Source organism: Triturus cristatus, chromosome 11 (assembly GCF_964204655.1).
Source record: "Triturus cristatus chromosome 11, aTriCri1.1, whole genome shotgun sequence".
In the NCBI taxonomy this organism is placed as follows: Eukaryota; Metazoa; Chordata; class Amphibia; order Caudata; family Salamandridae; genus Triturus; species Triturus cristatus.
Window position 1 is genome coordinate 323,885,906 of NC_140594.1, and position 23,827 is coordinate 323,909,732.

Genomic DNA, 23,827 nt, shown 5'->3' on the forward strand with positions numbered 1-23,827 from the left:
GTAGCAGTTTATGATAAGATGGACAATAAAAATCTTTCTTCAGGTTTAAGGTATAGATTAAGAAGGCACGGTTTTAGTCTTTTTCTGAAGATAACCTAATTTGAACTGAGATCTACAAGGTATTGAGTTGACATTTTAGCATTTAGGCATGAAAAGACATGGGTCTGTATTACACACAGTGCCCCGTGAGCACAACAGGACATATGTTGCTGCTGTTTGTGCCCCTGGGGCACTATGGTATTACAGAAGGGGTGGCAGGCGCTGTGCATCCCTGTCTGTAATGCTGATGGGGCACATGCAGCTCCAGCGCTATCTTTAGAGCGTGTTCCCTCATTTGCATGGGGGCATGGCTCAATGGAAATGAGGGACTCACATTGACGCGGCACCCATGCCGTATTATGGAAGTGGGCGCAGAAGCAAACATGCCAAACAAATGACACATTGTCAGTGCGCCTCCGTAAGACACGCCTCTTAAGGTTTGAAAGGGAGTGCCATGGACCTCTCCCAGACATCCCGGTGCAGGAGGTTGCAGTCAGTCAATGCACCCACCTGCAGTGGGATCTCTGACCCCTCTTAAAAGTGCAGGTGGATTGCTGCCTACAAATGGAGCCACTTGTAAACAGCCACTCCGCATTTCAATGAATGCCCTGATCCCAGGGCTGTGCGAGTTCGTGGTTACCCTGGGGCCATGCATTCATCCTAATATGGCACACCATCCTGGTCCGCACCAGGCGCATCCTTTGAAAGGTGCGCTGTGGTGCAAACAAGGATGGTGCACCCTATATATAATGCAGGCCCTGGTAGGCAGTTTTTTAATGTTAGGTTTTAGTGACTTATAGTAAGATTCTGTATTTGTCTCTGATGTATTTTTCTGGTCCTGTTGTATGGAGATTATTTTGGAGGTATCTGGGCAAAACTGGGGAGAGAGGGGGTGACGTTGTGTGAAAAAGACAACTTTAAAGTTTAATCTGGTTTTCAGAGTGCTCTACAGAATGTGCAATAGAATACAAATGATATAATGATTGCTCATCCTGACTGCTTCTGGTAGTTGGCAACTATATGTCAAAACAGCCCTATGAAACTTTTTAACATTGAAATGTTCTACTACTTCAGAATTTATCATACAGACAAAAGGTGATGGGAGGTATGCTGTGCCACAAGTTCATCCACTGATAATAGCTCGGTAGCATTCCACCCCAACATTCTTTTGCCCACGATGCCACATCAGTTTGGACATAGCCATACGAAAATCTGTCTTGAGCCTGCTCCAATAGGAACAGTTCAACCCAAACTGCCAGGCCAGGTCCTACCTGAACCAGAACACAAGCAACCCACGACTGGTTTCTGATAGATGGGGCTCTTCAGTTGGTTGTAGCTTGGCTTCAGTGGCAAGATGAGCACAGGACTAGGCCTGGGCTAAATTTCCGTTCCGTTCGTGGAAATTGCGATAATTTGAAATTTTCGCGTTCCGCGGAGAGCGCGAAAATGTCAAAATTTCCGCATTCCGCAGCTTAGCGATAATTTGTTTCTTGCTCGCGCTGTAAAATAATACATTCTTGCGCGCGCGCGATCGCCTTACCTGAATCCCCGCGTTCGCCGACAAGTTTTCACGATTCGGTCGCGTTCTCCACGAGATGTTGGATTGTTGGTAACCATTTGCGCTGTCTCGCGACAGTTCGCGCCCACAGTAATGTCATTGGTCGCGCGATCACGTCTTTCTTCTCGCGATCATGCACCACGAGAAGAGTGAAAACAAGATGGCCGCGCCCGCGAGCAACCGCATGGGTAAGTTGGCGAGCCGCGACCACGCTGAAAATACCGCGAACGGGTGGGAAAAAGACTTCTGCATCTTCGCGATATTTTTGCGGAGATTTTAAAAATTTGCGCGATAATTTGCGAAAGTCACTTTCGCAAATTCCGCAGAGTTTGCGAAAATGTCAAATTATCGCAATTTCCGCGAGCGGAACGGAAATTTAGCCCAGGCCTACACAGGACCAATGTCTGGGCGTAACAGCGGCTTCTTAGGACGTTACAGCAAACACATAGCAGGTGGAAGCAGACTATTCTTATTGGAGCATTATCAACACTGTTTTGCATGTGTCTGGGTTCAAACTGGGGTGGCATGGTGTGGGAATAAATGATGGATTACAATGCTACCCCAAGTGATTACCAGTGGTTAGACGTATTGCAAGCATTCCTAGCATCACCTTTTGTGTGTTTGTGCATCACTTGGCTGGTGGTGAATCATGCTGAACAACCACTGGCCTGGGTATGCTTGCATTCCCATCTGGAGGGGACCTGGCCTTGCAGTCTGGGTTGGACTTTTTCTGTTGGAGCAAAAGCAACACCGACCAGAATAGCACACTAAGAAGAAATGTATTGTCTGGAATGTAGCCTGCAGGACCGTCCTATCATCACCTTGTATTGTTGCCACATTGTCTTCTGGGCAATGCATGTGCACGTACAATAAATCCAACTAACATATGTCAGCCATTGTTAGTGGACTTCACAAGTAGGGTATGTGCTCAAGGAAACATGTGACAGATAGCCAGACCTATATTTAGGCATTCCCCAAAATTGACTTTATGCATTCGTATTAGCAGTTTCATAGTCCACTTTCAGTAGTAAATAATTTTGCATGTGAATATTATGTTGAAAAGTACTAGAAGTAGGAGATTGGAGGGTTGTTTCAACCATCTCATCACTTGCCATGAAAAATAACACACCTGAAAAATTCAGGTAAAAGGACAGCAGACTGTCCTTCTTATGGGGCAGATGATCCTAAATGTAAATGTTTCTTTAAAACAGTACTGTCTTCATGGTGAAATGTAGACAGCCAATATTAGTGACGGTAGTAATTCCTGGGCGTGGCATCAAATCAACATTGTGAGATTTTAGTCCTGGAAATGAGAATAACCAGATGTGTGCACTGATCACCATGTTTCATGGGCATTTTACCATAGGTCTCAACTAGGTTTTCCTGGCTAAATCTGCATGGGAAAAACAACTCAGAAGTATGATTCCTGCAAGCATTAACACCTGGATTAAAGACATGACAAGACGGGCAACCGCAGAAGCAGACGTTCTAGTGGCACTGGGCAAGAGGGGGTGAGGGTTTGCAATGGGGACCGCCTGGGAAAGATATCTGTTAGTGTTAGAGGCAAAGTCCAATATAAAATCACGGTGAAGGGAGCAGGACGTGGAGATTTTCCTACTGGGTTAAAGGACCACAAGGGCAACAAGACAAGGGCCACGATAAACAAGTTGGATGTGGACATAGAAAGCTAAGCAGTGAACTAAGCACCTTTAGTTGGCTGCGGGCCACCGTCGACAAAGTGAGTAGTGTGCGTGCACCCTTAGAGATCTACGTCGGCTATGTCAACCTGTGAGCTGGGAAGCGGAGACTGTGGTGTGTGGGAGGAGATGAGGACGTAGTTTTTGTGGAGATAGTTTTGTAGGCAACGCTCTGCTCTGGATGCCATGCCAGCAGCCGTAGAATACGGGACGTGACCAAAATGTGTGCAGGTGGCAGATGAGAGTAGGGGGGGTGCCAAGCCATCCAAGGATAGACATAAGGCTGCAAAGAGAGTGGATGGCCTTGACAAGATATTCGGTACTATATATTCTGTTTGATCTCTGCATGCATGCATCATGTACTCAGTTTGTTGGTTAATGAAAAAAAGAGCAATAACAAAAAAAACACACGACCCTTGACTTCCCACAACAACAAAATTGCGCACTTACTCCAAGAGGTCTTCCTTCTTGCGGCATACACAGCAGCAAAACAAAAGGGATAGCAGCAGTATTAGCAGAAAGGCCACCAAGGCCCCAGCTCCAATCACTCCCATACGTTGATTGGCTTCTGAAAGAATATACAGAACACTCTGTTACGATAACAAATGAAAACTTAATAATCACATACTGTGTTTTCAATATGTTATTCAAACACTCATTTTTAGAGATTAAAAACGTTAACGTAGGGATGCAAAACTAACCAGTACTGCACAGAAGACCTCACGTCTACTTAGTCTTGTGCTGTATTGAAAGCAGCGAACTTTGCTCAACCTTTTGCTATGCACCTGCAGGAATCTCTGGGTAATAACTATGAAAAGTCAAAATTACTGTCTATAATTCTGCCCAACATTCGCTCTTTCCTTGGGGGGAGGGGTAGTGAGAAGAACTGTTGCTGCTTTTATTACATGGGGCTGCAAAACCTTCCCCCCACTAACAAAAACGACCTCCACCACTCAAAAACCGCCCCCACCCTTTCGACCCACTGGGAAAACTGTGTCACTCAACTTATTATCAGGCCCCAAGTTGGATACTGCCATGCTATGCCAGGGGACAACTACCATATGCCAGACTCAGCCACCATATGTTCAAGTACATCCTCAATGCCAAAGCAAGGTTCAAAACGCCTGGACACCCCGACAACTGCCCAGACATAACCTGATTTGCCCAATCACCCTCAACACAGAGGTAACAGTATACCCCAATTGTGCTCAATAATCCCTTAAATACTCAGTTTTGTATCACAATTTTTATCTGCGAATGCTTAATCTCGCCTGCTTTGCTTCAAATGTCAATGCACAGCCTCAAGCCTCCGAACTCAATCAGCAAACATATGGTACAACCTAATTGTTTCCATACTTATCCTCAAATGACTGGTACCCCATCCCCATGTTTAGCTCAATATGCCTACAAAACATTCTTAAATGCAGAGTGAAGCTTCAAACTATGCTATCACCTCAGCTGATCAATTCAGCCTTGCAAACTGCCCTAAATGACCACTGCAACCTCAAATTTAGCAGTTACTGAGTCAACAATCCACAGCAGCTTCAAAGTGTGTAGCAACTACCTAAAACATATGGCTTAGAATGAAAAAAAGTAACTTAAAAAGAAATATCAGGTTTTTGCTGCCTATCAACCCCACCAAAACAAAAATGAATTCATGTGCTTCATTTGAGCATTTTTTAAATAGGCAGTAGGGGTGTGCAAGTTCTAAAGCCTTATGGTATTTTGTTTCAAATCCTGGAAGCTACACAAAGTATATGGCTCCTATAAGTTAAAAAATATTTGACGGGAAGCTCATGGCAACATCACGCTGGTGCCTGGAGAGGAAGGCAGGGCTGGACTGGGAACATTAGAGAGCCCTGGCAATTCTGTGGGACCGGCCTCGGGGGTGGTTTGGAGGCGCAAATAGGGATGTTTGTGCTAGTGAGAAGCAGCACTGCTTCTGCTGCCGCTTTTGTTACAGGGAGCCGATATTGCAGCACTGCTGCAAAACCAGCCCCAAGTAACAAAACCGGCCCCCACCCCTCCTGCCCACACCCGGTGCCCGCTATGGCCAGTCCGGCCCTCGTGGAAGGTATGCTTACAAGGCACTTTTTTGGATCAACCATGAAACCCTCACACTGAATACTCCAGCTGCCAGCCAAAGCTGTAAAAAGTGGTTTCTGGATACTATTGACAGGCTGCACACTCCACCAATGCCAGCCCACACATTTGTAGCCATCCAGCATAACTTATCTGGGGCAGACCGTCCCCTCTGAAATGTCACCCCATATCTATATTCTACATTTCACTTATTTCCTATGAAATATCTAATACACTTATTCCACTGTTATTTGTAATTATATTATTTTTTAAATTTTCACAATCCATAAATATTTATATATATTGATTTCAGGACAGTGAAAATCAATGCAGCCCAGTAACACGTTTGCACCTCTAGCCCTAACTATATTGGGGAGAATTTCCCACACACAAGACAGTCCTAATTTCAAACCAATCTTTTCTTTGTGAACAAATATTGGATGCCTGAATTCATGTCTCCTTCCTTGGATTACTAGTCAAGGCTATTATAAAAAGATGGATTGTTTCAGACCGCTATTAATGTAAATCCCTGAATAATTAGTGTATTTGCCAATCAGGGTTTAAAAGTCTTACTGCCTTATTTCGAGTTTGGTAGTCCTCTTGCAACACCACCACTGCTGCGCTGGCAGGAGGACCGCCAAGACCGTGGTGCTCCCTCCCACCAGATTCTGAGTTGAATCCAGGGCGGGTGAGTAGTGCTGCGCCACTCTCATGACAGCTGTGTTAGGCTCATAGGAGAGCTTTAACAGCAGACCACCACTGTGGCAACACCTGCAGCATGTTCCTGCACAAAGTTGTATGCACCATGTCGTGCTTGCCACACCATGCAGGAACAGGGGTGAAATTTCAGGGGGGCATGATATGTGATATGTGCCCCTACCCCTCCCTCAAGTATCCCCAGGCCCAGAAGCGGCAGTGGGCCTTGCTAGGGTCCCCTTACCTGCATCTTCCCCACCCATTTCATGGTGGGTTCACTGTCATGAAAGGCAACTCCAAATATGCTCGGCGGTGCTACAACAGCAGTGCCAGCATATTCCTGCCCCTTACCACTGTGCCACCGCCATGGGATCCTGGATCACGGTAGAGGAAGTGGTCCGGTGGGCGGACCCGCAGTGGTGGTTGGACCGCCACCACGAGTACAGCAGTCTTAGGCCTACTTTACTCGCAATAAGACCCCATGAATGCCACTTACTTTAGCAAATAACCATGATGCCATGTGTTTAAAATTAGTTCTTCTGAATTGATATTAAGCTAGATATTTTTGCTCCCAGTTCACTACTCAATGCACTTGTGAAATTGCCTGTTGGTATAGCCGTGTTAGAAATTGGATTTCTGGTTGGCTACAGTATACACCTAAGCCAGGTACAACCCACTGCTCTAGTCAGGATAAGCGAGATATACAACTTAGATAACCTGTGCTCACCATCTGGTAGCCTGGTGCAGAGCAGACATGCTTATCAAAAGAGGCAATGTGTAAAGTACTTGTGCAACACACAGTAACACAATGAATATAAGACAAAAAGACTCCACATAAGATGTATAAAAATCACTTTGTATTATAAACACATCAGAACCAAAGTGACATGAATAGTGTGTATATTTTGTAAGCTATCGCAGTTATCAATAGTACTGGTTAAACTGATGGAAGTAGAGCAAAAGCAAAAATGACATAAATCATCCAAGTACTGTCCCTTTCACCACACTTTGACAAAGGAAAACTCTTGTTATCCTTCACAAAACAAGCCCACAAAGATAAAAATCGGGTGAGGCAATCAGAAGATAGGCCCTTTTAAAAATTACCTGTCAGGGCATAAACACAAGAATAGTGCTGGAATCAGCTGAGCTCCTTTTAGAGCTGTTACTGCACCACACTAGGTTTTGAAAATGGGACTCAACGCGTCCCTTTACGGCTTCAAATGGGGAGAAAATGGCAGTTAACACAGGACGCACGGTCCCTTCGACCCCATGCCTTGGCGAATTAACTTGGCCACTGTCCGGTGAGACGCGCTGTGGCACCGCGCAGAGGTGAAGGGGGGGCTGGGGCACACACGCCGGGCAGAGCCTCCAACAACACTCCTGCGAGGAGCGCTGCACCTCAGGCACTTTGCTTACAATGAAAGTGATGTTCTTTCAGCGGAGAATGGAGATGGTGCACTTGGTCGCCCAGCAACAAGTCGACAGAGGCAAGTGGCAATTGGTAGTACCGCTTCAGATTCTGACGCCGGACTCCTCTTTGTCATGCTGCCATCTGGCAGATATGCACACACTGCTCTGAAGACTGCACAAGTGATATGGTTAAATGTAAGAGCGCTGAACACACTTTGGAGTTGTTGAGCAAAGGCGTGATTTAACATGGTTTCAGGCACATTCTGTGCTTGTAGTCGGGAGTCTGAGATCTTGTGAACAGGGCGCAAGCCAAAAAGCCCTGGGAGAGCACTTAAAGGTACACAGCACAGCACTAGGTAGTAGGCAGCGTGCCAGCAACATGAGGCAAGTAGCAGAGTGGCAGTCCATCCTGAAGCACAGCACACAGCAAACAGTAGGCTAACACAGCAAAGCAGTTAGCTAAGAGGCAGCCCCTAATGGTAGCACAACAATTAATTCCACAATGTGCAAAATGTAGAACCAACGATGTCTGGTTAACGGGCCAAAACTGTCTCATTAGAAGGGGTCAGAGCCCCAGTACTTATATCCTAAAATGCCTTTGAAGTGGAAGTGACTTAAAAGAAAAGCCTTTAAAGTGCGCAGTTCTGTTTGTTTAGCTACCCTGGGGGCTGATCAGTCCTTTATGTGAGAGCAGGACACTGCCTATTGAAGTGTAACTGTCAGCTCCTTCCCTTATCCTCTGACCAGGAAGACCCATTAGAATGCAGATGTATGCAGATACAGCTCAGTGTTCTGTGTTTGTGACTGTCTAGAGGGAATGAACAAAGTGTAGCTGTCAACCAATCCCAGATGTGATTGGAGAAAGGCTATAAGGCACACAAAGAGCTAAGAGCAGAGAAATGCCTACTTTCTAAAAGTGCCACTCCTAAAATAGTACTGCCAACTCCAACTTTACCAGTAAAGATGATTTGTCATTACAAATCCAAAGATATTAAATATCAAGCAGCTACTCCTCTGCAATCAGGAATTGCAGCGTAAAAGTATTTTAAGAAATCACCAATGATAACCTATGAGAGGAGCAGGCCTCACGGTAGTGATGAATTTATTTGGCTGTTTGTCACTGCCAGGGCATGTGGCACACGTATGTATATGTTCTACCTTTTACATGCATCGCATCCTGCCCTTAGGGTCACTTAGGGCCTACATTAGGGGTTGCTGATATGTAATAAAAGGGGAGTTTAAGGCTTGGCAAGTAGTTTGAAATGCCACGTTGAAGTGGCAGTAAACTGTGCACACAGAACCTGCAATGGCAGGCCTGAGACAGGTTTGAAAGGCTACTTATGTGGGTGGCACAATCAGTGCTGCAGGCCCACTGGTAGTATTTTATATATAGGCCCTGGGTATACTGAATACCAATTTACAAGGTACTAACATAGTAAATCAAATATGTCAATCAGATATACACCATTTGTACACATGTTTAGCAATAGCACAGTACTTTAGCACTGGTTAGCAGTGGTAAAGTGATCAGATTCCTGCAGCCAACAAAAACAAGGTCAGAAAAAGAGGAGGAGGAAGGCAAAATGTTTGGGGCAACCTTGCAAAAAGGGATATTTCCTACAAGCCCCCAACTCAAACAAGCCAAGCTAAATTGAAAAACCTTGAACACACTTAAAGAGAGCTCCATAAGATATTGAACACAGTTACACTTAACCAATAACATCCCCTAAACACAAATAATTGATTAGGAAAGCTCAAGAAAACTGTTGTCAAAAATTCAACGCCATGGCTCCTATTTTTGCCCAAGAAATGCCTAAGTGAGTTGATGCAATGTGAGTCTTTTCTTTTGCTGATTTCTTTGAACATAAGATTAACACAATCTGGTCACTAAAGACATTAATGCTATACTGCCCTTGTTCTCTTTCATTGTACGCTTCTTATCCCGAACATTGCCATGTCCTGGTTCTGTTCAAATAAATCAGGATATTTTGTGGAAGCATGTCCAGATTCAGTTTTAGATCTGGCAAACTCTGTTTAAATGATATGTTCACATTATGGTGCAATGCTTCAATATCTTTAGCAGTTGTACAGTAAATAAGCAGAAGTCACCCCGGTTCTATAAAAGCAAACAGCAGATCCAACAAAACATTTCTAGCAATTACTTTCTAATTTCTGAACTTCCGATTACTTTCAAGATCCTGGTACAAAGTATTATTAGACAAATGTTCATTTTTCTTGACAATCAGCACTAGATATTACACAATCAGGTTCCAGAGACCTGCATTGCTTGGAAACTGCGTTGTTACCTACTGTGGATGCCATCATCTGGATGCTGGAATAGGGCAGGAGAACAACTCAGATTTTTCTTGATCTCTATCACGACTTTGATACTATCTCACATGACATTTTGGATGCGAGATTGCACGATATTGGGATTTGTTGCATGACCAAGTAATGTCCCAAGTTGTATGCCCAAGATAGCAGTCAGGTGGTAAAACTGAATTCTTTCTTTTCTATTTTTAAAACAGTAAAACAAGGTGTGCCACACAGCTCTTTGCTCATCCTGACCTTTTTAGGTCGACCCTGGGCAGCGCATGAGCATGCGCTGCTCTGCAAGGCATGCTGTATTCAGGTATGGACTTGAAGCTCTGACCCATTTTCTGTCCATCTTTTCAATTGGCACCTGTTACTGTCATTTCTAAAGGGTTGCTTTTGATTCATGAATAGACTTAGTAATCCCACCTAATGGAAATGTGGATTTTCCTGATCAGTTATGTCCCCTATCTTGGACCCCAACGGTTCTATGTGCATGTCACAAGTACATGTATGTTCCCTCCAGTTCCAGTTTCCAAAACGCAAACATATGTGCGTCCACCGTCAACATGTTCTCTGTCAGATCCGCCATCAATGGGCTGGATATTCGATTCCTAAGTATGAAAGGCCACCGACTTTATATGGCTAAGTTACTCCATTTTTACAGTTCAGGCAAGTAGGCCCGATTCTGTCCTCAAAGCCTTCCCTGCTCTCTGTCTCTGACAGCTTCAGCTTGAGCTCGCATCTGTATCCATGAACTTTGTCCTACTCCCTGTGCAGCTAACGGTGCCTGCCTCGGCCAGTTTTGCCTGCCTGCCAAGAAGCTGTATTTCACCTTCGAATTATCTACTTTGCTCTTCAGCCGATGCATTCCTGTCTAGTGATTTAGGTAAACATTTCCTTTAGCTCACAAGCAAAGGACTCGGCCTTTCCGTCCTCCTGCAAGTAATTCATAGCCCTGTTGCCATGGAAAGTTTTCTGCCCCTCGCATCTCATATAGACACTTAGACGCTTGTACACGCACACGCAGTCAGTATAGAATAGATTCCTGTCCGAGAGTCTTTTCTTGTGGATAACATAGTTCTCTAAACATAGGATGTTAGATATGATTTGGGATTAGGTTGACTTGACCCCCCAGACTTCTCGTCTCCACATGTAGAGCTAAATGTCAAGTCCCCTTCACCCCCTAGTTGCACGTCAATCACACGTCATGCTGCTGCGCACGCATCTATGTTAAGTATTATCTTATAGATCCACCTATGCATGATAATCAGAGCCAATCATGTTTCTTTCTGCTCCTTATTACGCCTAGTTTCGATTACGTACCACTATGTCATTTCTCTTATCAATTGTTACGCCTTTTGCATTCGTTTCATTGTAATGTATGACCTATAAAAGTTACTTCTTGTCAATAAAGTATTGTACTTCACTTCCTGAACCCTCGTGGTGACGGAACCTGAAGGCCGCCACTCGAGTCGGCCATTTTGGAATAAAGCCCATTCAGAAAATCTCTTATACCACGGATTCTGCCTCTTGTTATTCTGAGCTATTTTACTTTATTTTAGATTCCGTATGAAATTCAGTCAAGGTAAAAAAGAATATTTACCACATAATGGCGCCCGAACAGGGACACTTTCTCATCTCACGCGCCGGCGGTGCGTTGCAGGCCCGGTCTCCTGCCACAGCTGGACGGACCATAAACGCGTACCAGCAGGATTTCCTGTAAGCTCCCTCCGGTCAAACGGGGGCGACTGAGGCTGCGATCAACCCAGACGAGGCGGTGAGAAGTGCGAAGTATCCCGACCAGAGCCTAGCTGAGAGAGCAAGATCCGAGGTATACAGAGGCCCACCAGGTTTTCGAAATCCCGATGTCCAGAGGGTCCGCTGTCCGCAGTCATCGAGTCCCGTCCATTCTCTGAGGCCTTCCGTTTCAAGGAGCTACTCGGTGAGTACCGTCGCCGGGGAGGCGTGTTGACAGCACATAGGTTGTGCCGGTCAAGACGGATTTGGGTACACAAATCCGGTCTGCACTGTTTAGCAGTGTATATGTACTGTTTAGCAGTATATCAAGTATTCCGAAGTATTCAGTTATTGTCAAGAATTCAGCTTGGTGATTAGTTATGCAGACTGTCATCATTGTCGGTCATTTTTTTTAAAATGTTTAATGTTTAATGTTTAAAGTGTTCAAATGTCTTGCATATTGTGGTATGAATGATTGTTCATTGTTCACTGTTCATTATTGTGTTCTTTTTTTCGTCGTATTAAGTGAATTCAAGAGTAAGTATCAGATCAGTTGTCAAGATGCCGCTCTTCTCGAAGTTAAGACAGATCACTACCAGAAAAGGGGTGCTTGAAGAAGCAGTTCCTATTCCTCCTAGGGACACTCCAGGGCATTTTATGTATCACAAGCATGGCTTAGATGCCATATTGTTTCTTGATCTATGGGTAGATTATACCAAGGGATTGCCGGAAAGTCAAAGGTGGCCCGCAGCGGGAACCTGGGATGCAGAGTGCATCATGAAAGTGGAGGAAGAGTTATGGAAAAGAAAAGTCAGACAGTCACAGAAAGACGCTGTTGAGTTATGGCGTAAAGAATCTCATAGACGTACAGAAAAAGCACGTAGACAAGAAGAGAGGAGTAAAGAGAGTTCAAAGGAAGTTCAAGAAAATCTATTAATTGAGGAAGGTATCCGAGTGAAATCAGAACAAGTAGATAGACAAAGAAATGCTCTTATGAACGGTATGTATCCTCTTCTAGCCGAAGGATTACCTAAGGCTACTCCAGAGATACCAAAAGACTTGCCACCCCCATTATTTCCAATTAAGGTACATCCAAAAGGGCATCCCCGAACCGCAGAAGATGTTTTTCTTTCCTCATATCTAGATGACGCAGCTCCCGAGTATGCTAACCCCGCACCACATAGATCGTCTGGCGGAGGGGTTCAACGTCAGGATCAGGTATCTGTCCCCGTGCAACAGCAAGTCCCGACACGAGCTCCGGCAAGCACATCTGTTTCCGCATCTGTCCCCGCAATCGATCCGACAGTGGTATCGACACCTATAGTTGCTGTGTCACGTTCAACGAATCCATTCACACCCGACACCCCAGATGGGGCCACGGGAGGTGCTAGCAATACCTTTACACCACCTAGAATAAATAAACTTGTTTTTCAAGAGTCAGCGCATTCACGTACACCCAAATTCGTAAGTGAACGTACGCTTAAGGAACTCCTTATAGATTGTAGATATGACCCGGTGGTCGGTAAAGAGGACGAAATGGTCCTGGCATCATTACGTATCAGACGAGCCGCAGAGTATTTAGCGAGGTTACCAGGAATGATTACGCATCTAGATAAAATATATCATTTTGTCCAAACAGGGCGAGACCCAGAATGTATTAACAGAGCTATGGAATTCCAGAAAGTAGAGATACAGGGGGAACTGTTACGTTTCCTCATAAACTGTGTGATCAGAAATCAAGACCGTCCGGGGGTAGACCCGAATACAATGCTTATTCTTACAAGATGGAGCCAGAATATATCAGAAGGGAGACACGATAAGAAAAACTGTATAATAGCCATGTGCCGAAAAATCCGTAGAGAAATAGAACGTATTCACGAAGAAAGATTGGAAACAGACGAGTTCGAGCAAGATGAAGTATCCGAATCAGGGAATTCCGCAAGACAGTCAGAAACCATAGCATATGTGGGCAGAGGAAGATCCTGTGATAATACTAGATGCTTTTCTGATCCCATACACTCTGAATGTCCAAATAATAGCAGAACGTATCCGACGCCTGTAATAAATTTAAAGTCTCCTGAACATTTGTTCCAAGCCGCAGATAAACTACTACGAGAACGAAGGGGTTACCATCTCCTCGATTCCATGGATGAGCAAGAATTAGCCAGATCAGCCGTTCACTGGATTGACAGTCCTGAAAAATACGGTGATGAGACCGTAGCACACACGTTTTTTAACCTTAGTGCAGATGAACAACGTTTAGCTGGAATCTATATGATTCAGCAACTCCTTATATTATATAAGAGCCAACATGCTGACCCTGGTCCTTTACCTGATATATTAACGGAACTACTCACGAACAGATGGAGAGGTTCTAGTAATAAGTTAATTAAAGAAATATTAGTGTCACGTAAACAGTATGTCCTTTTTGTAAGTCCGGATTCTTTCCCGCTGCCCCGCAGAGAAAGAACGCCGTATTGTATGGATAGACAAAATCCCTTACGAGAAGTGCACCCAATAAAAGGCGAAGACAATCAGTTTCACCGTGTATTTGTATACACACCCATATCAAAAATTGAATTGTTAGAAATGAAGAAAGTAGTACCAAGTCATGACAAAGACCCAGCGGGTTTCCACCGAGAAATTAAGGACATGTTGCTGATGGGAGAGTATACCTATCCTGATATTATGACGATATTAAAGGTGCTCTTACCTGCTGGCATTTATGAAAAACTGAAAGAAAAAGAGTGGGAAGTGGGAGACCAAAAGATAGATTGGACAGCATTAGAAACGGAAGAAAAGGCCCGAGCTGCAGGTTCAGGGCTCGGGGATAAAGTCAAAGCATTACCAGGTTTACTAGTACAAGTACTGCCACGTTTATTAACTACGAAAAAGGAAGATTGGGGTGCAATCACGGCCTGTAAACAAAAGCATGATGAAGACACAAGTGACTATTATGCCCGATTTGAAAAATGTTTTGGAATAAATAGTGGTATAAAAACAAGTAGTGAGTCGTATCCACACTTATTTGTGACAAAATTAGTAGAAAATGCATTACCTCCAGTAAAGAATAGAATATTGAAATTCGAGAGTACCTGGCAAAGTAACACTCCGTCACAAATGCTACAAATGTTACAGTATCATCACAATAGAATTAGAGATGAACAAGAACACGAACAAAGACGTATGAAAGATACAAAAATGAAAATGCTAGTGTCTCAGACAGTACCGGCTGAAGGACATAAAAAGGGTATGACACAGTCCGATTCAACAGGACCGGTAAAAGGAACATGCAATTATTGCAAAAAGCCAGGTCATTACGTACACGATTGTCCAGTTTTAAAACATAATATCGCCATAGGTAAAACACAAGAAAGATCACGGCCACTCAGACAAGATCAGAATGAACAAGGAGCTATGCCGCATCCCCAGGCCATGCCAGCCGCACAACAGCCAATACAGTTTGTGCCAGCTGCACCACCGTTGCCTGCTACTGCCACACAAACCACAACACGACAAATGTATCAGACTGCACAGTATGAATATCCTGAGTATCAGCGTTACGCATGAACCAGCCTAGAGAGGGAAGTTGACTTACCGCTTATCGAGATTCCTGTAGATCAAGAAGGACCTTATGTACATAGTGAATTATTAGGTCAAGATAGAAAATTCTTACTCGATACAGGGGCAAGTCGAACAACTATAAAACGTAGTGAAGTTCCAGGGGCACCCCTCTCAGGCTCTCAAAATGTTTCCCTTGGTTTTTCAGGAAAACCTATTGTTAATGAAGTATCACAGCCTCTTCCACTTACGATAGGACCTTTGACACGAACTACAGATTTATTGCTTACTAAATCATGCCCAGAAAATCTGTTAGGAATTAAAACTCTGAAAGCCCTAGGAGCCATAATATGTTGTTCTCCGGAAGGAGTAAGGTTGTTTTTACGTGATTTTAAAGGTCACTATGTGTCTAGAGACATGGATCTCCGACTACAGACTTTACCAGCACATCTATGGGCACAAGGCCCTACTGATGTTGGTTGTATGAACATTACACCATACCGAGTCACACTCAAGGCAGGAGTGGTATTACCACGAATGCGACAATACAAGTTACCGCAAGATGCTGTAGGGGCTTTGCTGAAAATCATTGATGAGCTAATTGTCCAAGGAGTAGTTGTAGAAACAGACTCCAATGTATGTAATTCGCCGATAATTCCGATTCTTAAACGAACTGATCCTACTGCTCCGCCAGTATACCGATTGGTTATTGATTTGCGTGAATTAAACAAGTGCATTGTACCACAATTTCCTGTGGTCCCCGATATATCATCATTATTGACAGCAATTGATTCCGAAGCAACATTCTTTACTGTAATTGATCTCAAGAATGCCTTTTTCAGCGTCCCAATAGATCCGGAAAGCCAATATTTGTTCGGATTCAGTTTAAATGGGCGCAGCTTTAAATTCTCACGCGCTCCCCAAGGATTCACAGAAAGCCCCAGCATCTACAGCCAAGCACTGAAACGAGAACTTGACAGTATCCACATGCCAGTCAACACTGCACTGCTTCAATATGTCGATGATCTGCTGATCACCGCGAGAAGCGAACCTGAATGTGAAAAGGCTTCTCTGACAGTTTTACATTTTCTAGCCGACAAGGGGCACAAGGTGTCTCCTTCTAAGCTGCAATTCTGTGTCCAGCGAGTTATTTATCTTGGTCACTCGCTGTCCAAGGAGGGAAGGCAGCTTACACCAGATCGCATCCAGTTAATTGCTAACATGTCAATACCCCAGACACAAAAGGAGGTGCGGGCTTTCATAGGCCTCACTTCATATTGTAGGCAGTGGATCCCTCAGTACGCATTTCTAGCAAAACCACTCATTCAGTTAACCACACAGGAGGCAGCCACATCGACTGTTCTCCCTTGGACTCAGGAACATACACAAGCTTTTGAAAGCCTAAAGGAAGCTTTATGCCAAGCACCTGTTTTAGCAACACCATGTTATAGCAAACATTTTACACTCTTTGTTACAGAACGCGAAGGTACTGCTTTGTCAGTACTCACTCAGGATCAAGCAGGATCACGCAAGCCATGTGCTTATTTTTCCAGTACATTAGATCCCGTAGCTCAGGCTTTGCCCGCGTGCCTGAAATCAGTGGCGGCAACAGCTTTAGCAATCAGACAAAGCGATGCCATAGTGTTAGGACATCCATTGACAGTACAAGTACCACATGCAGTAGAAGTTCTTGTGAACCGAACACAAACACAACACTTGACCATAGCAAGACTTACCGGTTATGAACTGACATTGTTTCAGCCACACATAGAGATCCGACGGTGTAATACATTGAATCCTGCTACGCTATTACCTGTAATTGGAACAGACCCACTAGCTCATGATTGTGTTGAAATCATTGAAATAAAGACGAAACCTAGACAAGACTTGACAGACGTTCCATTGTTAGATCCAGACCTGACGTTGTATGTAGACGGATCGTGCATGAGAACAAGTACAGGAGATTTAGTGGCCGCGTATGCAGTCACAACAGACACTGAAGTTATTGAGACAAACTGTATAGATACTTTGTCAGCCCAAGCAGCAGAACTTATTGCTCTAACACAAGCCTGTATTCAAGCCACAAATAAGAAAGTTAATGTATACACTGACTCACGTTATGCATTCGGAGTTGTACACGACTTCGGCGTGCTGTGGCGAGAGAGAGGTTATTTAACCTCCCATGGTGCCCACATTCAGCACGGAACCCTCATTCATGCCTTGTTAGACGCAATACATCTACCCACTGCTATATCGATTATGAAATGTAAAGCACACACGAAGGTTACTGATATCATTTCTCAAGGCAATGATTTAGCTGACAGAACAGCTAAACAGACTGCTCAGAATCGCACATTAGACATGACAAAGCCAATAGTTCAGACACCAACACAGTGTATGACAATTAAGGATCCCGCACTTGACGTAATTGATATACAGACACATGCTACTGCAGAAGAATTAAAGAAATGGACTGAACTAGGAGGGATCCAGACAGATCAGGGATGGATGACGAAGGAGAAATCTGTATGGTTTCTTCCTGACTCCATGGTCCAAGCCATTATAGCTACAATTCACAGCCCAGCGCATTTAGGAGAGAAAGCTATGCTAGATAGCATTCAACACATTTGGTTCAACAAACATTTACGAGCAGCAGCTAAACAAAAAGTCCGTACCTGTATGATATGTTGTCAGTTCAACCCAGGAAAAAGTGTTCCCGTAGAACAGGGTGGATTCCAGACTCCTAATCATCCTTTTGAAGTGCTCCAAATGGATTATATCCAGATGGAACGATGTCGAGGATTCAAATATGTTCTGGTAGTTGTCTGCGCTCTCTCCCGATGGACTGAGGCGTACCCAGTATCAGATTACACGGCCCCGACTACTGCCAAACAGTTAGTTCAAGAATTCTTCCCACGGTACGGTTTACCACGTGTTGTATATTCAGATAACGGCCAGCCTTTCTCATCCGAATTAATGAAACATGTCTCACTTTTGTTGGGATATCAGTGGAAATTCCACTGTGTCCGACACCCCGAGGCAGCAGGTCTCGTGGAACGACATAATCAAATTTTGAAAATCAGATTGTCTAAAATATGTAAGGAGAAAGGTGTTGACTGGATAGTAGCATTACCAGTTGCACTATTTTACATAAGAATGGTAGCACACTCTCGAACAGGGCTATCCCCGTATGAGGTGATCTTCGGAAGGCCACCAAATATGTGGGGGACGCCTATACCACGTAAAATAACTGATGTTAATTGTAATATGCTGACAGATTACTTGGCTTCCTTGATGTCTGCACTACAATCTTGTCGTTCACAGGTAGCTGCAGCTTTTCCTGACAACACTGAGGTGAAACCCCATGACGTTGCTCCGGGAGATCTGGTGCTTGTGAGAAATTTTGATCGGAAGACCCAGTTGGAGCCCAGGTGGAAAGCACCGAAGCTAGTCCTGCTGACCACAAGAACAGCCGTGAAAGTTGAGGGCCGCAAGGGATGGATACATTCCAGCCACATTAAGAAATTTCATGGACTATCCTCGGATATGGACACTGTGCCCTGCACTCCCTCACAGACTGATTCAAAACTTCCCTTTGTTGAACAGAATGACTCTCAGTGCTATAAATTAAAGCTTAGGCCCAAACAGTCGAGCAATTTGATTGTTTAAGTCCTCTCCAAGGTGAAGCGGTTGAATTGTCTCTGACATGTATCCCTTGGACCTGAGTAGAGAAAATACCGGAGAAATGTTGAAACGACAGGCGTATTGTAAATCACTGCGTAGCTACTGTATGAGGACATTATTAATTCTGTTTTTATTGAGTGTTTTCATAATTATTACGAGTGTGATTTTGCACATATATCATCCTATTTCTAGACATGTTTATAATGTTGCTGCTGAACATTCTTTTAGTGACCTACCGCCACATGAATTATCTTATAGACTTGCGCTGCGCAATAACACCTTCATTAGTATGTTACATCATTCCCATCAGACTAGTAATGCCACCAATTGTTGGGTGTGTGGCCGACTCCCTCCCTATCAGAATAACAAAGGAGTTCTGCCTTTCTTTCCACATCCGTTCACACACAATGGCTCCTGTGGAGCATGGTTTAGTTTACTAAATTCCATAGACCCAGACACAGCCGTTTATCAACAACATTGGATATGGGGAAATCTGAATCTAGTTTTATTCAAAGTCTGTCATCCTAATAAGGAGGGTCGCCCCAGTAGAACAGGAACTGATCTAGAAAATGAAGTGTATAAATTAGGTAATTTTACACCTAATCTTATGGTTCTGAATGTCAAATCCGAAGTTGAACTAATTCTGCCCACTATGTCAGTATTTCCAGTTAAGGGTGAATTATGTGTAAGAAAAGTTGGTTCCATACATATGGGCCATAGCCAATGCATTACTATAGTAGAATATAGTGATCAAGGTAAATCTTCATTTAGAGCTTCTCGCCATTCTTACTTTATATGTGGTCAGACGGCATATATGCGTCTGCCTCTAGATTGGGATGGTACCTGTTACATAGCATTCCTTTTGCCACCTGTTTTCCTAGCTCCCCCTGATTATCATCGAAATGTTCATTTAGTACACAATAGAGAGCGAAGAGATCTCCCAGTTGTCGATTATACTGAGACGGCATGGGACAAGTATGTAGATTTCAATAAAGGTATCTTTCCCTATATAGGTACAATATCAAATAGTAAGCTGATACGCAGACTAACCAAGACTCTTGAAGCTGTAGTAAACGAGACTATAGCCGCCCTAGGCAATCTGACAGAGGAACAATCAGTGATGAGAATTGTTGTTCTCCAGAATCGTCTTGTCCTTGACGTCATCCTGGCCGATAGGGGCGGAGCTTGCAGGGTCATCGGATCCAGCTGCTGCATATTCATACCAGAAAATTCGCCATCTGTATATAAAGCTATAACACGCCTTCATAAGATTGTAAGCCAGATACACGAGAATCCAGGCACTTGGACGTGGTCCGGGTGGTTTTGGAGTGTGATATCAGCCTGGGGATGGAGAGTTCTATCCTTCCTAGGTATTGGCCTTCTTATGCTCTTCAGTTGTTGTTTATGCCTACAATGTGGACCAGTGATTTGTGGTCTGTGTGCCACATCATGCATTCCATATCAAGGTTCTCGTTCAGAATGCCGGAAGAAGAAGGAAGAAGAAATGATGCTCCATGAGCAAATCGATGGAATGATGAAGATTGATATCTCTTGAAGGGCAAGTAGGGGACAAGGAGGGAATGTGGAAATGTGGATTTTCCTGATCAGTTATGTCCCCTATCTTGGACCCCAACGGTTCTATGTGCATGTCACAAGTACATGTATGTTCCCTCCAGTTCCAGTTTCCAAAACGCAAACATATGTGCGTCCACCGTCAACATGTTCTCTGTCAGATCCGCCATCAATGGGCTGGATATTCGATTCCTAAGTATGAAAGGCCACCGACTTTATATGGCTAAGTTACTCCATTTTTACAGTTCAGGCAAGTAGGCCCGATTCTGTCCTCAAAGCCTTCCCTGCTCTCTGTCTCTGACAGCTTCAGCTTGAGCTCGCATCTGTATCCATGAACTTTGTCCTACTCCCTGTGCAGCTAACGGTGCCTGCCTCGGCCAGTTTTGCCTGCCTGCCAAGAAGCTGTATTTCACCTTCGAATTATCTACTTTGCTCTTCAGCCGATGCATTCCTGTCTAGTGATTTAGGTAAACATTTCCTTTAGCTCACAAGCAAAGGACTCGGCCTTTCCGTCCTCCTGCAAGTAATTCATAGCCCTGTTGCCATGGAAAGTTTTCTGCCCCTCGCATCTCATATAGACACTTAGACGCTTGTACACGCACACGCAGTCAGTATAGAATAGATTCCTGTCCGAGAGTCTTTTCTTGTGGATAACATAGTTCTCTAAACATAGGATGTTAGATATGATTTGGGATTAGGTTGACTTGACCCCCCAGACTTCTCGTCTCCACATGTAGAGCTAAATGTCAAGTCCCCTTCACCCCCTAGTTGCACGTCAATCACACGTCATGCTGCTGCGCACGCATCTATGTTAAGTATTATCTTATAGATCCACCTATGCATGATAATCAGAGCCAATCATGTTTCTTTCTGCTCCTTATTACGCCTAGTTTCGATTACGTACCACTATGTCATTTCTCTTATCAATTGTTACGCCTTTTGCATTCGTTTCATTGTAATGTATGACCTATAAAAGTTACTTCTTGTCAATAAAGTATTGTACTTCACTTCCTGAACCCTCGTGGTGACGGAACCTGAAGGCCGCCACTCGAGTCGGCCATTTTGGAATAAAGCCCATTCAGAAAATCTCTTATACCACGGATTCTGCCTCTTGTTATTCTGAGCTATTTTACTTTATTTTAGATTCCGTATGAAATTCAGTCAAGGTAAAAAAGAATATTTACCACAAGATGTAACCTCACATACAGACAGGACTTTTAACTTGTGTTATTACACGGTCTGTTTCATCTGTAGTCTGTGAGCACTATTTTCTTTAATGATTTTCCCCTATTGCAGGCACAAAGTGCTTTCCTGTAAGTGTGCCCGCTTTGGCACCGGGTGCCGCGCGATGGTTGCAGCATGGCACCCACTTTATAATTTTATTACCAATAGAGCCAACTTGACAAACAAATGCTTACCGCGCTTTCACTTTAATGGCGGCGGCACACCTTTCTTTAGATGAGTCACATCTAAAGAAAGGGGCACGGCGAACATTAAAGTGAAAGCGCAGCTTGGGGCACTTTTACAAGCATTTTCAATGCAATAGGTATCGCATTTGCAAGAGAATAAGCTATTGGCATTGCAAATGACAATGCCTTTCATTTATGTGTTGTTTTTTAAAACAGAAATAAAAGGCTTTGTTCTTTACAATGCCAATAGCTTAAAATATTGCTATTGCATCGCAAATGCTTGTTTAACATTTATGTGGAGCCTGTTGCATGCCTAATCAAACCCTTTGGCTTTACATTCATGATATATGCCAATGACCCTCGCCTGGTGATTCCCCAGGATTATAACACATGCCCAACTAACTCAACTTTTAAATCTGGTCTATCAGCAGTGACCCTATGAATAGCTGATAATGCACCATAGCTAAACAATGCGAAGATTAACATTCTGATTTTTGAAGACCTACAAGACAGTCTGTCATCGGAGTGAAGGCCTCGCAACTAACCCTCTACTCACTCAGCTTGTACAGCTCTAGGAAGGAATTTAGGCCTCACAATTGATAACAGACAATGTTTGACACCTCATGTTATAAGAAGAAAATCATGTTTTAGATTCTTCCTTTTAAAGTTACTTAAAGTATTGCTTAAGAAGATTTGTATTTCAGGCTACCATACCCTCACAACTGGACTATTGCAACTCCCTATTGCACGGTTCTCCTACATTTCAACAGTATAAGCTAAGTTACCTCAAAACTTGGAAGCTCACAACAAGCTAAGATTATGTAGCAGGACTAGGATGTCCCCGACCTGTACTAGCTTTTGGTTAAAAAACAATTTTGTTCAAGAGCGTTTGTGTAATTCGCTGGACCTTCTATAAGCAAGATTCAGTTTTTATTCAGGATAAAGTAAAGCCCTATAACTAAAAGAATCATTGATCTCATCCACAGAAACACTTATTACTGTTTTGCACCTCAAAAGGACTTTAGATGTCTTCTCATTCTCTATAGTTGCTGCTGAACAGTGGAATGTTCTGCCCCTTGTAGTAGAATTGCTCTCTAATTGCTTTGTTTTTAAAAAAGCCTAAAAGAACTGCATTTTCAGCATATTAGTAGCCTTTATCAAAGAACTCAACTTTGATAAAGGTATACACCCAACACCGGGACACCTTTTGGGCTTTACAAAACTATTAACATAACACAGAATGACATGCTAATGATACCAACTGTACCAATACACACAAATTCACACATTTTACTCTTTCTCTAAGTGACTTCCCATACAATGTAGCACAATCTAGTGCACCCTGAACCTGTTACAGACACAATGTGGTATAACATGAGCACTAATTAACAACGAGCATTGACAATTTCAATAGGTCTGATTTTGGCTACCAGTCATTCAGCTTGTGAATTTTTTGTTTTGTTTTGTCATGGTCTTTGCAACACGTATTGTTGGGGAAGCTGCCAGGCCTTTGTCAATAGAAAAAAGTAAATTGGCTAAAAGTGAAAATATATTTGTCCTAAAAAGCACACATTACCATAGTAGTCTCTGTCACTAAAAGTAACTACTTTGTATGTGGATGTAATGCTTGAGAAAAGACACAACACTGTCACACAGTGAAGTTAGCCACAGGTTCTTATTTTTGTAGCCACAGCGGTAGCACGGTTATGTATCACCTCGAACTGGCTGACACCCGATACCCCGACATTTCTAATGTGGAGGAATAGGTTCATGCCCATCTATAATATGGTGGTTAGCTTGTATAAATTCAACTGTAACAAGAAGAAAAGACTAGGTGAGAACATGTGGTCCCCAGTTACAAATTGGTTAGCAGGGCTAAGAGTTGATCCAGGTCCTGCCTCACTAGCTGAGTTCAGATTTAGGTAATACATTAAACCTACCTAGATGGAACTCATCAGATTAATTTACTAGAGGATATTATGTCTTTATTTATTGGTCCATTCTGTTACAGGATACTAACTGTGTAGTTACCGCCACATAGCATTTTATCGTACTGTATATTAAAG

The 23,827-nt window shown here is 43.5% G+C and overlaps 1 protein-coding gene across 1 annotated transcript in view; it reads right to left on the bottom strand.

The window, feature by feature from the left end:
* The window catches only part of SCARF2 (scavenger receptor class F member 2), a 521,508-nt gene that overhangs the window by 126,396 nt on the left and 371,285 nt on the right, over positions 1-23,827 (bottom strand). The window contains exon 8 of the mRNA XM_085636388.1: positions 3,745-3,862. Coding sequence (XP_085492514.1) covers positions 3,745-3,862 — 118 coding nt within the window. The remainder of the gene's footprint in view (positions 1-3,744; positions 3,863-23,827) is intronic.